The following is a 15,296-nucleotide window of genomic DNA, read 5'->3' as shown; positions in this document are numbered from 1 at the left end:
CTGTGTGGTGTTCTTCCTACAGTGCTCAGGTTCTCTTGTGGCTGGTGGGGTCCCTGTAAAATCAGTGTTCCTCACAGGTCCTGCCCAGGTTTTGGGCTGGACGTCAGGCTCCAGAGGGGGCAGACAGTTTGGCCCTACTCCAGTCAAGGCTGCCGTCTTGTCCTGCCTGATTCACCCTTTGGGTCTGTGGCACCTGAGCTGCGGTGATGGCCCCGCCTTTCAATGAGCAGAGATTGCTGCCCCATTTGTCCAGGATGCCTGTGTCCCCTCAGATACTCATGCTACCTTTTACCCCGGGTACCCCCACTGACGTCGTCATCTCTGTGAAGTGCCAGCTGATGTCCCAACTTGTCAAGACAGAAGTCCACCCTCGCTGGGTGGGAACCCTTAGTCTCGCCTCATATTGACGCTGTCAGTGGCTCAGGATTTGCCCAGGAAATGCTGGCCTGGGACAGGGTGGGGAGCTCTCTTGCACAGCCCTTTGCTGGGTGCTCTCCCTGAGAGGGTGACCTTCATTCCACAGAGCTGGACAGCCGCCTCCTGGGGGGTCAGAACACCGTCCTCAGAGACGGCTGAACTGGAGCCCTGGGGTTGTCCTGCTGCCCACGAGCCCTCCCACCTTAGAGGAGCGGGTTCCTTCATTGCTCCTGTCCATGTACCTGCCTGCCCTGGACTTCATACTCGGTCACTCTCTGCCCATGCCCAGCAGGGTGGAGATGGGGCTTCTTCCTTTGTCACGGCTCACCAACACCAACAGCTCCTGTGGCTCCCTCCGCACACTCTGCTGGGGACCTGTGGCCCCCAAGGGGGCAGCTGGCTCTGGTCTTCCCTGCTGAGCAGGGGGTACAGCCCCACACACAAGCTGAAGCAGGGGGTGGGGTGCTGCTGCAGCCAGGACGGGAGAAAGACCCGCCACCCAGGCCAGCACTCCACGGCCCTGCAGCCACACGGCAGCTGTGTCACAGAGCTGGGCCTTCTGGGAAACTGAGGCAGCATGAAGTCCCCCCATCCCTGATTGTTGAGACCAAGTCAGAAAGATTTCAGCCACGTCGCTCAGAGTAACAGGAACGAGTTTACTGAAGGGAAGGAAAGGGAAAGGGGGCACTTCTCAAAAGAGAAGCACAACTTTCGACTGTCAGCAGGCTGATATCAATTTCACGTCCCCACTGCCATGGCCACTGGAGGTCACTGTGTCCCATGCTGGCCGGTTCCAACTGGATTCTTAACCATACATTTTAACAGACGTTATGGTTAGGGGGAGCTACCTCATTTCCCAGAGTTCTTGGAGCTGGTCTGTGAAGAGGGTCACAGAAGTGTCTCCATCAGGGCAACTGGGTTCCTCTTACCTACATCATGGTGGGCCTGCACTTCTCCTGAGTTAACAGGTAGTTCACTAAGGAATGTGACAGGTACTGTCTACCCAGGCCAGGCAGGGCTGCAGGTAAAAGGCTTCCTGGAAGGAAGTACATGGGGTGAGCACCATGGGCCCCTTGTGTCGAGTTATTCCCTTAACCTCATGTTCCCTAGATTCACATGTCTGTGCCCGAGCACTGGAGCTGTGCAGGGCTGGAGAGGGAATGCACTTGACGGCTTTTCTCCTCAGACTTCCTGGTGAGGGGGGCACCCTCCCCTCGTTCCCGTGCTCCACGTGCATCCTCCCCCTTTTCCTGTGCTCCACGTGCATCCTCCCCCTTTTCCTGTGCTCCACGTGCATCCTCCCCTTGTTCCCGTGCTCCACGTGCATCCTCCCCTTGTTCCCGTGCTCCACGTGCATCCTCCCCTTGTTCCCGTGCTCCACGTGCATCCTCCCCTTGTTCCCCTGCTCCACGTGCATCCTCCCCTTGTTCCCGTGCTCCACGTGCATCCTCCCCTTGTTCCCCTGCTCCACGTGCATCCTCCCCTTGTTCCCCTGCTCCACGTGCATCCTCCCCTCGTTCCCCTGCTCCACGTGCATCCTCCCCTTGTTCCCGTGCTCCACGTGCATCCTCCCCTTGTTCCCCTGCTCCACGTGCATCCTCCCCTTGTTCCCCTGCTCCACGTGCATCCTCCCCTCGTTCCCCTGCTCCACGTGCATCCTCCCCTTGTTCCCGTGCTCCACGTGCATCCTCCCCTCGTTCCCCTGCTCCACGTGCATCCTCCCCTTGTTCCCGTGCTCCACGTGCATCCTCCCCTCGTTCCCCTGCTCCACGTGCATCCTCCCCTTGTTCCCGTGCTCCACGTGCATCCTCCCCTCGTTCCCCTGCTCCACGTGCATCCTCCCCTTGTTCCCGTGCTCCACGTGCATCCTCCCCTCGTTCCCCTGCTCCACGTGCATCCTCCCCTTGTTCCCGTGCTCCACGTGCATCCTCCCCTCGTTCCCCTGCTCCACGTGCATCCTCCCCTTGTTCCCGTGCTCCACGTGCATCCTCCCCTCGTTCCCCTGCTCCACGTGCATCCTCCCCTTGTTCCCGTGCTCCACGTGCATCCTCCCCTCGTTCCCCTGCTCCACGTGCATCCTCCCCTTGTTCCCGTGCTCCACGTGCATCCTCCCCTCGTTCCCCTGCTCCACGTGCATCCTCCCCTTGTTCCCGTGCTCCACGTGCATCCTCCCCTCGTTCCCCTGCTCCACGTGCATCCTCCCCTTGTTCCCGTGCTCCACGTGCATCCTCCCCTCGTTCCCCTGCTCCACGTGCATCCTCCCCTTGTTCCCGTGCTCCACGTGCATCCTCCCCTCGTTCCCCTGCTCCACGTGCATCCTCCCCTTGTTCCCGTGCTCCACGTGCATCCTCCCCTCGTTCCCCTGCTCCACGTGCATCCTCCCCTTGTTCCCGTGCTCCACGTGCATCCTCCCCTCGTTCCCCTGCTCCACGTGCATCCTCCCCTTGTTCCCGTGCTCCACGTGCATCCTCCCCTCGTTCCCCTGCTCCACGTGCATCCTCCCCTTGTTCCCGTGCTCCACGTGCATCCTCCCCTCGTTCCCCTGCTCCACGTGCATCCTCCCCTTGTTCCCGTGCTCCACGTGCATCCTCCCCTCGTTCCCCTGCTCCACGTGCATCCTCCCCTTGTTCCCGTGCTCCACGTGCATCCTCCCCTCGTTCCCCTGCTCCACGTGCATCCTCCCCTTGTTCCCGTGCTCCACGTGCATCCTCCCCTCGTTCCCCTGCTCCACGTGCATCCTCCCCTTGTTCCCGTGCTCCACGTGCATCCTCCCCTCGTTCCCCTGCTCCACGTGCATCCTCCCCTTGTTCCCGTGCTCCACGTGCATCCTCCCCTCGTTCCCCTGCTCCACGTGCATCCTCCCCTTGTTCCCGTGCTCCACGTGCATCCTCCCCTTGTTCCCGTGCTCCACGTGCATCCTCCCCTTTCCCCCATTGTCCCCTTGCACCCTCCCTTTGTTTTCGTCCTCCACATTCATCCTCCTCCTGTTCTGGAGCTCCACGCTGCACCTTCCTCCTGTTCTCCTGCTTCTATGTGCACATTCTTTCTGTTCCCGTGCTCTCGCCTGCATCCCCCCTTGTCATTTCTGTGCTTCTTTGTGCTGCACAAGTTTCATTGGCTGCAAGGGACGCCTTTGAATTTCATTGCTTCTATAAACCCCTCCTGGAAAAGGCCGTTAAACACCTAACGGCCACTAGATGTCCTCCTTCCCCTTCGCATATTCCTCAGTCCACAGAGCAGAGGGATGCCCCACATCGTAGGCTTTTTTTGGTGGGCCATGAAATTTGGAATATCAGAGTCAGGACAAGGTCTTACCTCCGTGCCTTCTGGACCAATTCCTCCCTCAGTGCCACAACACAGGAAGGGGAACGATCTTGTTCATACACGTCTACCTTAAAACCTCTCCCCGAGGATTTCAGAGCTCCTCCTAATTCAGCTGTCTAAACTGACTCTAACGTGAGTCGATAGTCAACCCTGCTGTGATCAAGACGGTGAGTCTCATTTGTGTGAAGTTTTTACAGAGAAGACGCGCCAAATGGATCTAACATCAGTGGGATCCCTCCTAAAGATGTTTGTTAAGCAGACAGCTGATGAAAACATCTGCTGAATCTAACATCGGGTCCCTTAACCTAGGTTCCAGGAGGTGAGGCCTCCAAGCATCGCAGGTGGTTCCACAGGTTGGTAAGGGACCCTCTTCTTGGCAGCCTGTGCACCAGCTTCGGAGCTCCCATCCTACGCGTCAAGATTTTGTACCTTTACCGATGAAAGACATGCACTGTGTGACAACACACGTGATAGACCCTCGGGGACTCGCTTCTGGGTGAGATGTGAGAAGAGTGGCCATCGCCCAGTGGTGACGAGCATGGCCATCTCCCCAGCCTGGCCTCTCTGGATCTGCTGTGGCCTGCTGTGGCTCGACAAGGTGACCCCATGCTGTCCCCTGGCACTGCCGCACTTACACGCAGTCCTGGGGATACTGCGTGCGGCCCCAGCTCCTTGGCAGCTTCCCCAGCATTTGCTGCTGGGTACCTTGGTGGTGATGGCCATTCTAATAGGGAGGGCAGAGGGTCCCTGGCTGGGAGAGGCTGAGGTCCCTGCAGCCCTGTGGTGAATCCCAGGCAGCCAGGTGTGCCCCTGGATTCTGTGCTCTGGCATTGTGTTGAGAATTTTTGAATCTATATTCTTCATTTTTTTTTAATCAGGGTAATGATGGCCTTGTAGGATGGAATTCTGAGATTTCCCTGCCTTTCAACCTGTGCTGCTCTGTTTTCTGCTGGTATAAGAGAACACGTGCGTCTGGGTATCTCCTGATGAAGAGAGCTCAGTAAGTCAAGGTTCTGGAGGGTGCATGTCTGATGGGTGGCCCATTTGTTCAGGCTCCGAGAGGGCCGACTGGCGGAAGGAATCATCTCAGGTGCACACCTGAAGAGGGGGGAGCCGGGCGGGGCGGGAAGCCAGCCACCGGGCGGGCTGGCCAGTGGGCCAGCGGCCATGCCCTAGTAAGGGCCCTGCTCTTTCAGGAGCTGCCTGACTCTTGGGCCCCTCTCTTGAGGGCGGCTTTGAGTGACTCAGCACCGCCCACAAGGCCCCACTGCTTTAGGAAAAGCATTCCTACACACACTTGCCCTCCACACGTCGGAGTGGGGCCCCTCTGGTGGCCTCATTTTAACGTGGTTACCTCTGGAAAGGTCCTGTCTCCAAATAGGGTCACCTAAGGTAGTCTGGGCTCCAAGCTCCCCCACCTCTCACCCCGCCACACTGGGGACCTGCACCGCTGTGGGCAAAGCACACCAACCCTCGGCACCTTTCCTGGGAGGCAGTTAGGGAAGACTTGGTGTCGGCTCCTCTCTGAGCATCAGGAGCCCTCCGCAGTGGAGGCTCGGCCCTGGGCTTCTGGCAGGCAGGGCTGCCACTCCACCTGCTGCTGGCCCCTGCTCTGCTCACTTCCCCCTTCCCTGTGGCTGGACAGTGGTGGGTGGGAGTCCAGGGTTCCTCACTGCTTCCAGGCTTCCAGTTAGTTGGCGTTCCGGTGTTCCTCCCGGTCCCCTGGCCCTTGGTTTCTGTGGGATCATGTATCATCTCTCCTTTATCATATCCAGATTGATTTACTTGGGTCTTTCCTCTTTTTTCTTGTTCCAGCTAAAAGTTGGTTAATGTTGTTTATCTTTTCAGCAAAACACCTCTTCCCTGATGTTTGATGTTATATTTTTGGTCTGGGAGCAATGACTGTGCCCCTTGCCACCCACCAGAACCACAGAGAGGAGGAAAGCTCGATTTCTGGCTCACGGTTGTGGAGGTTCAGTCCAGGGTCCACCACTCCAGCCCTGAGGAGGGCAGATCATCATGGTGGAAAGGTGCCCACGAGTGGTTGCCGGGTGGGGGTCAAGGGACAAAATAGGTGATACCCAGACCTGCCACTGGGCACCATCTGCACTGGCCAGGCCCCACTACAGTCACCACCCAGCACAGTGGCCCTTTCAAATTATTAATCCGCCCAACAGATGAATCCACCAATTAGGCCACAGCTCTCCTAGCCTGATCCATGTCACCTCTGAGCATTCCTACATTAGCAGAAGCTTTGGGGGACACGTCGTATCCAAACTGTAACAATACTGAGCAGATTTTCAAAGGGCTCTAGGAAAAAAACACATCACGTTTTAATGGTACTCACTCCACATTGAGAGCAAAAAAAGGGGAAAATAGAGGATTCAATGCACAGGCGGAGGAGAGCGTGCACACACACCGGCGAGGCTGATGATGAAACTGTGCTCCACACACATCCTGATCCTGACGAAGGAAGGAGTGAGGCCTGTGGAGCCGGGACCTGGGCTGCGGGCTCAAGTGTTCCCAGGTGTCCCCGGGCTCCTCCCCAGGTGTCCCCGGGCTCCTCCCCAGGAGCTGTGTCTCTGTGACCTTCCCTGGCAACAGGGACCTGACACGTGATTCAATCAACTGTCTTGAGAGGGCAGGATATTCTCCTGGACCCTCTGGGCAGACTCAATATAATCCTGAGCATCCGTATACGTGGGAAGGAGATCCAGAGCGAGGAGCAGAGATTGGAATGATGGCCTCTGAGGGCCAGGGAGAAGCCCATGCCCAGTGAGATAGGTGGCTCCAGGAAGACGGAGAGGCACGGCAGAGGAGCCTCACTGTCCCTCGGGGGGACAGCTCTGCCTCCATTCTGTCTTTAGACCAAGGGGGGTGCAGGGGCACTGAGAAGCTGTTCCTTGAGAATCTGTTTCTTGAGCAGCAAATGGTGGAGGTTCTCACACCCTGGCTCCTTCCTGCTGCTCTTCTCGCTGTGACCCGGCTGCCATGAGCCGAGCAGCCCTCGTCTGCCACCCCTTCCCACCCGCTTGCTCTGTCTCACCTCAGGCACCTAGAAATGGGGTCTGCTGACCATGGATACCTGTGAAACTGCGAGGCACCGGAACCTTTTCCTTCTCCAAGCTGAACTTCTAGGTGTTTTGGTCCCAGCAATGCAAAGCTAACCAACACAGAAATTAGTGTTCAAAGTGGGTCGTTGCCGGGACTCACCTGACCAAGTGGTTCAGGAGTTTTTGGAACTGGCTTGGGGAGGAGTCTGGAAAATTCCGGAGGTGCAGGCCGGAGAGGCATCACCATGTTGTAGGCAGACTTGAAAAGGGAAGTGCTCATGGAACCTCCGAAGCCCAGTTTGCTGGTGGAAATGCAGAGAGCCAAGAACGTGTTTGCTGTGGTTTAGAGGGAACAGGGCTCTACTGGAAGTGGTGTTAGAGGCCACTCATGCTGCCCTCTGGAAAGGGACGTGTCTGCCTGCCATCCTTGCCCTGTGACTGTGGGTGAGACAGAATTGAAAAGTGAGGATCCAATTAATCCGGTGGAAGAAATTTCAAGGTAGCCTAGCATCTGTGTGGTGGAATGGGTATTGCTGCAACTTTAGCCAGGTTTACTATGACAATCAGGAGCAGGGAGCAGAGAGGAAGGATTTTAAAAACTTGAATGATGGCCACAGAGCACATGTAAACTCAGGAGCAGGGGTGCTCTGGCTGCCGGAGAGGTTAGGGCCAGAGAGGAGAAACCAAGTCCTCCACATGGAGACAAAGGAAAGGTGGCTCGGGGGCACTCAGGAGGCAGCAGGCCGTCCACTGCAGGTGCCTGGGTGTAAAAGTGGAAACTCACTTGAGCACTTAGGAAGCTGATTCCCCAGGCCCGTTTCCCCATGCTCAGCTGACCAGGCCACCCCAGCCGTGGTCCAAGAGGCCTGGCTACTGAGCCTGCTGGCAGCAGGTCCTGGCCTCACGCCTGGGGTGTGGGTTTTGCAGGCAGAAATGAAAACTGTGGAAGTTATGGGCCATGGGAACTTCCATGGAGATTTCAAAGGGAAGCCTGGGGCCAGGCAAGATGTGGCAGGGCCAGAGTTCCTTTGGGCACCTCTGACAGGGCAGTCCACGCCTCTGAGGAGCAAAGCTGACCCTTCAATGGAGAGCCTAGGAAGTAAAAGAGGTGCAGGCCGGAGAGGCATCACCATGTTGTAGGCAGACTTGAAAAGGGAAGTGCTCAAGGAACCTCCGAAGCTGAGATTGCAGGTGGAAATGCAGAGAGCCAAGAACGTGGGAGAGCTGCTGAGAACAGCTGCAGGAGTCAAGCACAGCCAACCAGAGACAGGCCACGTGAGCCACAGCAGGCCAAGCCACAGGCGTCCGGCTACCCAGGCCCTGTGGTGGGTATCCGAGCAACCCAAGTCCAGGATGCTGGACGTGGAGCTACAGGCCTTCATGTAAGCCCAGTTGGGTTTTGGTCCGTTTGGTTGCATTTCTTATTTCTGTGCCCTGTTCTTCCCTATTGGAACAGGAATGCTTTCTCTGGGCAATTGTCTTTTTTTTTTTTTCCATGGGGGGAAAAAAGAACATTTATTTATTTCCATTGGATTCCATTTCACTGGCCCACTCTGTGCAGACCATTGTGCAGGGTCTGAGAATTCCAGTTGTTCAGATCTGGTCTCCACCTGGCCTTGCTCCAACCTCTCTCTATTGTAAGCAGGCATCTCTGCTTCCAACCCAACCAAATTAGCTGCATTAGGTTGAGTCAGATGCAGTAACAAACATGTTCAAAATCTTAGATGTTTACTTCTTATTCTCACTGCCCATCTGAAACAGGTGGGATGAGAGTCTGACCATCTAGTCACTCAGGACCACAGGGGGACAAAGAGTTAACTGTGAATGACATCACCATCTCAAACCAAGGGGAAACCAAGGGGAAACGGCAGACTGTATTGAAGGGCTTCCAACCAAAAGGAAGCCAGGTCATTCCTGCTCTTAGTTTAGTGGCCAAAGCAGTCACAACACCATGCTTAATTTGATGGGATTAAGAAGGGATGCTTTCCTGTGTTTGGAAGAAGAGGAGAAACAGAACTATTGGTAATCACTACAAATATGATCTGCAATCCACACCCCCCTCCCTAATGTTCTTCGTTCCCTGATCCTGTTTTGTCCAAATGTAATGCAATTGTCTTTTGAAAGCACCTCACTTGCTTTGAGTTCTGTGAGGACGTGAGTCTTGGAGGAGACTGGGCCTGGACTTTGAGCTATGCTGAGATGGTTAAGACTTTTGGGGACTCTCTGGGAGGTTGAGACGACATCTCACACTGTGACATGTGCGTTAGTTTGTAGGGCCAGTGGTAAAACCCGTGCCTTGTATCTGGGATGCCCTCACAATGGTTCCATGATCAGACGAGTGGTCCACAGATGAATAAATCTCAGAGGTGGGGCTTTAGGACACCCAGGTTGTGCGGGCTGTGACATTCCAGGGCACAAGTCCTCAGATGGATTAACAATGTGAATGGACTGTGAGGTGATGGCTCTAGGCAGTGGGGTCTGGCTGGAGAAGTCAGGTCACTGGGGACATGCCCTGGGAATGATGACTGTCCCTGACCCTCCCAGTTCTGTCTCTCTCTTTGCGGCCTGGCTGTTGTGAGTGGAACAGCTCTCTCTGCCACACCTTCTCCCCTTGTTGTTCTCCTGGCAGGCCCAGTGCAATGGAGCTGGCTGACTGTGGAACCAGACCTCTACAACTGTGAGTCAAAGTAGAAATTCCTCCTGCAGGTTGTTCCTGTTGAGCCTTGGGTCACAACAGTGCAAACTGACTAACCCCACCACAGGGCAGGAGGAGGCCTGATGGACCTGAGCGCAGTCACTGTCCCTGAAAGGGCACCCTTAGCTGCACTCTGCCATGGCTGGGGCCACGTTCCTAAGTGTAGAGGGCTCCTGAGCACCTCCCACTGTCCTGAGTGCTGGCTGCTTGGCCTGGGGGCCCCTGCTGGCCCTGGGTGCCCTGCAGGGAGGCTCGCGTCTGGCCTCACAGTGCCATTCACAGCCCTTGCGATGCCTGTCACACGGCGATGCACAGTGCCCCCTGTGGTGGGAGAAGTGTTCCTGGACGTGTGGGGAGCCATGCTGACGTGTCCTGGAAAGCCAGGTTTCCTCTTGGCCCCTGTCCGGCACCCCACCCACTCCAGGGTTCTCCCAGGATGTTGGCAGATCCGATTCTGGTACTTCCTGCTAGAGAGTGAGGCTCTGGACACGGGGTCAGTGAGGCCCAGAATCTGTGAGGGCTTTTCCAGAGCTGGGCCCAGCTCCTGCCGTGTCGACTCAGACAGGACACAGGAGACAGAGAGCCAGTTGGTCCAGGGTTTCCACACCCAGGCCAGCAGCCAGCGCAGAGGAGGGGCCACAGCATCTGCCTGGTGTGTGCATGGTGAAGGTCCCTACAGTGGCCTGGCCTGGGATGGGGACTTTTTCTGTCAGTGCCCAGCATAATTTGAGTGTGTGCCCTTGGGGGTGGAAGAGGCTGAGCCAGGTGACTGTCCCTGCTTCCTAGTAACCTGGGCTGCCGGGTGGGAGCTGCTGCACCTGGCCCTGGTGAACCGGTTCTCCGCCCTGGCCAAGCTGTTCTTTGTTCTGACTATGGACACAATGGTGCTGCGGTCAGTGAGCATGTACGTAAAATATCCGAGTTTTCTCTCGAGGTGTTATGTGAAGCTGTCAGGTTGTGCCTGCCAATTTAATGTCTGGAAATACTCTCTGTGCAGGTGGGTGTAGGGCTCTGGTGCAGACTCCAGACCTTGGCCACAGGCATGGGACGTTATGTTCTGTGCTAATCAGAGATGGGTCATGGGAAAGATTCTTAGTGATTTCCCTGGCAGTGTGTCCATCCACAAAAGAGGTCAGTGTCTTGGCATTGATACAGGAAAGTGACCCTACCCACGTGGACTTCTTAGCAGGAGCTTGGTCACAGACATGTCATGTCTGAGAAGGGTCTGAGGACGTGGTGGCACTGGGCTGGGATTAGTGTTCATGAGGTTCTGCTGAAGGTTGAGAGGACACCCACGAGCAGGAGGGTGACCATGACTCCCTACCCAGGACAGTACCCCTCCCACTCTGCTTGCCTGACAGAGAGCCCAGGAGGTGCAGACCAGCCCTGGGCTGGTGAGAAATGGGAAACAGAGGCTACTCCAACAGAGCGGCCTGGACTGCACCGCCTAGTGGGTCCAGTGGGCAGCTCCCTTCAGGAGGTCCGCAGCTGAAGTGCTGACCTCAGGCAGAGCCTGCCCTGGGCCCTGGGCCTCGCTCCCCACTGTGAACACACCATCACCAGGTCTGGGAGATGCTCCAAAACCAACTCAAGAACAAAGAACAGGAAACTGGCAGGAAGCAGAGACCACAGGAGTAAACCTGTCTCTCCTCATTTTCTCCAAGCAAAAATGTTGGCCATTCCACGTGAAAGAGGAGCACGGTGTTGAGGAGAAGGCACGGCTGGGAAGGATGGCTCCACGGGCATTTCCATAGCCCAGGGAAGGGTAGTGAGACTCACCTACCCAGGTCCATCATCCAGACATCAGAAAGCAGAACACACCCCTTTTCTTTTTCTTAAAGACAGGAAGTGATGAGAAAGGCTGCTGTCCTGCATGGCTGGACCATCTTGATGGCTCCTTCACAGATGAAGGGGCCTTCACTTGTTTGTGGGGTTGTGGGTTATGCATGCAGTGGTGTGAACATCTCATGCCGAATTTTGCTGGTACATGTTACTTTGTTTTTTCTTTTATATAAATTATATATATATTTAGTGGTCAATGGGCTATTTATTTATTTATATGCAGTGCTGGGAATTGAACCCAGGGTCTCACACGTGCTACGCAAGTGCTCCACCACTGATCCTCAACCCCAGCCCCACTTTTTTGTTTTATTTGACTTTAGAAAAAAAAATTAATTGTAGATGGACACAACACCTTTATTTTGTTTGTTTATTTTTATGTGGTGCTGAGGATCAAACCTGGAGCCTCACACATGCTGGGCAAGGGCTCTACTGCTGAGCCACAACCCCAGCCCCCGATTTTATTTTTTAATCTACTTTTAATGAATACTTAGACACTTAAAAATTGCACATAGCCATGGGGTACCATGTAATGTTCCTGTACATGTATGCATTGCACAGGGTCTGATTCATGGTAAACATTTCCACGTGCTGGAATGAGTCTTGTTTCACTGGGGTGAACATTCCACATCGCTTCTCCAGCTGCTCAGAACACACAGTATGGTGCCCACCCCACAGTCACTCTGCTAGAGCCTCTTGCTCCTCTCCAGCTCCGTCTGTCTGCCCACCGACTGACCTTTCCCGTCCCCTGCTTCCCATCGTTTGGAAATCTGTTTGACACACATCTAGAGTACGTGTGCTGGGTGTGCTTCATGGCTCGGGCTGGCTTTGTAAGAAACTCTCCAACAGCTTTTCAGTGTGGGTCCCACTGGCCACAAGGGAGCATGGGTTCTGGTTGGCATGCTGCCAGTGTGGCATTTTCGATTTGGGGTTGGAGCCCTTTCAGTAGGTGTGTTGTGGGTTTTTGTTGTCCTTTAATTTGCTGTTCCCAGGTGACGCAGGGTGAGAAGCACGCATTGCAGGCCATCTCTCCCCACGTATCTTCTCTGGCGTGCGTCTTTGGACATTCTTCCTACATTTCATTTGGGTTGTTCAGTTTCTTACTGTGGATTTTTCAAGAGTCATTTGTAACTTTGGACACAGGTGCTTTGTCCAATATGGTCCTCTTGTCTTTCCATTTCCGCAGCAGTCTTACACACAGGAGATTTCTTAAAATCTCTTCTTAAAAGTTCCACTTATCAGATTTTTCCTTTGTGAATTGTCCATTGTGGTTAGATCTAAATCTTATAGGACACTAAGAGGAACCTAGATTTTCTTCCTCATTCATTTTCTCTGCAAATTGTATAGATTTGCATTTTGCATTTAGGTCTAAGATGCATTCTGAGCTAATTCTGGAGGAGCTCGTGGAGCCTGTGCCTGTTGTGTGTGTGTGTTTGCATTTGATCCAGCACCACTTGCTGATAAGACCATGCTATTTCCCAGTATGTGGCCTCAGTTACTCTTGGAGGGAGCAATTGGCCTGCTTCAAATTTGTTTGTGTGCATACTAGAATGAAGTTTGGGGGTCATATTGCAATAATATGTTCAACTTTCTGAGGACGCACAAGCTGTTTTTCCACAGTGGCTGCACCACTTCATATTCCACCAATAAGGCACAGGATTGCAAACTATATGCATCTTAGCCAATCTTTGTTAACTTACAGTTTTGATGATAGACATCCAGAAGTTTCTGCGGTGTTATTGCATTGTGATTTTGATTTTCATTTCCCAATGACTGCTGGTATATCAGGAGGCTTTTCACATTCTTCTGAAACAGTCTCTGTAGCCCTCTGTCTGGTGAAGAATTTGGAAGTACAGGGAGAGATATAGACAACTGAGATGGGGACATGTTTGGTTGATATCATTCTGTGCGTGTCTGTATGTGTGCAGATGCAGTATATTTGTGTACCATGCATGATGTACCCACCTGAACATGCACTAGTTCAACTTGCTTCTCTTCCATAATGCAGAGGAAACTAGGTCTTTCCTTTCCTATATAAGATGCAAAATTGCCTAAGCTGATGTCCTGAGAACTTTGCCAAATGTGTGGGACATGGGTCGTTGGGAGAATCTCCTTGAATCCTCCAAGAAATGGGCAGCTGCCAATCACAACCACACAATACATCTCCTTTAAGAGGGAGATCAATATCAATAGATCCTAATGTGAACAATATGTAGCCTTAAACCAAATAGCTCCCATTAGATTGTTTACAGTTTTGTTGCAACAGACAGCATGGTGAGTTCGATTATTATCTACAACATTAACAGTAGATTTGCAAAGGGGTCTACAGTTTCTTTTTTAACTTAATTTAATTTAACATTTTTAGTTTTACGTGGATACAATGTCTTTATTTTACATTTATGTGGCTCTGAGACTTGAACCCAGTGCCTCATGCATGCTCTGAGAGCACTCTACCTACCACTGAGCACAACGCCAACCCCAAAGGGGTCCACAGTGTCTGATGGTGGACAAAGAGAACCAGGAGTGGGGTATATAGGGTGAGATGTTAAGGAGGTAGGGGGTGAGGACACAGAGTTATTAGATCTTAGGAAGCGTGAAAGAAGAATCAAAAGAAGTTGGCTGGTAGCAGGAGAAGAGAGAGAGGAAAACTTTAAGGAGACAGGTGAGTGGGAAGAATGTGGAGAGAGTACAACACACAAAATTATTAAGAAAAAGAAAAAATGGAAAAATAAAAGATCAAAGTGTCCACAACACAACTGCAATATACTGTTCAGATATCCCAGTCCTCAGTAGCCTAATGCATGAAAAGCACTTGGTTTCACAAATGTTGGGGATTGAGGGCGGGAGAAGAGAGAGGAATAAAAGAAGAGAAAAAAAAAATCCTGATGGAAAATTAAAGGGTGGTTCCTGCTGGAGTCCAGCCTCTTCCCAGCTTCCCTTCTCATCCAGTAGGTGGGGTCCTTGCTGCTTGCTGGTGTCTCCACCCTCAGGATGGTGCTGGTTATTAGGGTGGGAGGGCTGGCCTTGGGGGCAGAGCTCCTGGAGGTGGGGCATAGCACTTGCCTGTCCTCCAAGCATCTCCTTTGGGGCCCACTTGTGTGATGTGGCACCTGGTCTTATCCTGTTTGTCACCTGTAGACCCCACAATTCCTGGTCTCTAATTTGGCCTCTAAACTGTATTTCTGTCACCCCCCTGTTTCTACTTCTCAGTCAGGAACCTCTCTTTCCGGAGGTCCTGTGGGCTGAGCTCTGGGGCCTGCACATCCAACTAAAGATGGTGATGGTGGTAGCGAGGACAACCCAAGATGTCAGCAAAGGTGTCCCAAGATGGAGGTGGCCACTTCAGAGATGGGGCTTCGGGGCAGACTGGGTGGTGTTGGGCAGCGTGTTTGGAGATGTAGCTCTCTGGCATGCAGTGCTGTGGCGGTTGGCTGTCTCCAGACCCTGTCTGGTGTCCCCAGGTGCAGGCTTCAATGTGGAGGGGACTATGACAGCGGTTGAAGTGTCCCAAGATGGAGGCGACTCGGGGAGCCCCACCTTAGTAGATGAGGGTCCTCACGGAAGTGATGGCCTGGGGTCCTGCGTGGGCGTGTTGGCCAGGGGCCCTGCTTGGCACAGTTGTCAAGGTCCTTCTAATAAGTCAGAGAAACAACACTCCCACTGCTTGAATCCCAGGTCACAGTGCCACAAAGCGTGCAGCCCCCCTCCAGCCCACCACAGAGAAGGTCAACACATGGCAAGGGCTGGTCAGCAGGTGGAACTGGAGACCAACCTGCCAAGGTCATGAGCCAGAGTCAGAAAGTCAGAGATCAAATGTCTTCTCTGAGATGCAGAAGCTAGTCCGAAATAAGGAGAGGAGAAGAGAGAGAGAAGGAGAGAGAGGGAGGGAGAGGGAGGGAGGGAGAGGAAAGGGGAGAGACAGAGAGGGAGGGACAGAGAGGGAGGGAGAGAGAGGGAGGGAGAGGGAG

At 53.8% G+C, this 15,296-nt stretch overlaps 1 protein-coding gene across 1 annotated transcript; it reads left to right on the top strand.

Annotated features, from left to right (window-relative positions):
* Window positions 1–1,603: 1,603 nt before the first annotated feature.
* On the top strand, window positions 1,604–11,528 carry LOC125614679 (proteoglycan 4-like; the record flags this gene model as incomplete). The annotated part of the gene is made up of 2 exons (XM_048797585.1): window positions 1,604–4,741; window positions 5,590–11,528. A coding segment is annotated over one exon (2,258 nt), but the record flags the coding sequence as incomplete, so codon positions are not given.
* Window positions 11,529–15,296: the final 3,768 nt, after the last annotated feature.

The sequence above is a fragment of the Marmota marmota genome, unplaced genomic scaffold (genome assembly GCF_001458135.2).
Source record: "Marmota marmota marmota unplaced genomic scaffold, marMar, whole genome shotgun sequence".
Classification (NCBI taxonomy): Eukaryota; Metazoa; Chordata; class Mammalia; order Rodentia; family Sciuridae; genus Marmota; species Marmota marmota.
The sequence above is the reverse complement of the archived record's forward strand: the minus strand, read 5'-3'. Positions and strand labels throughout refer to the sequence as shown.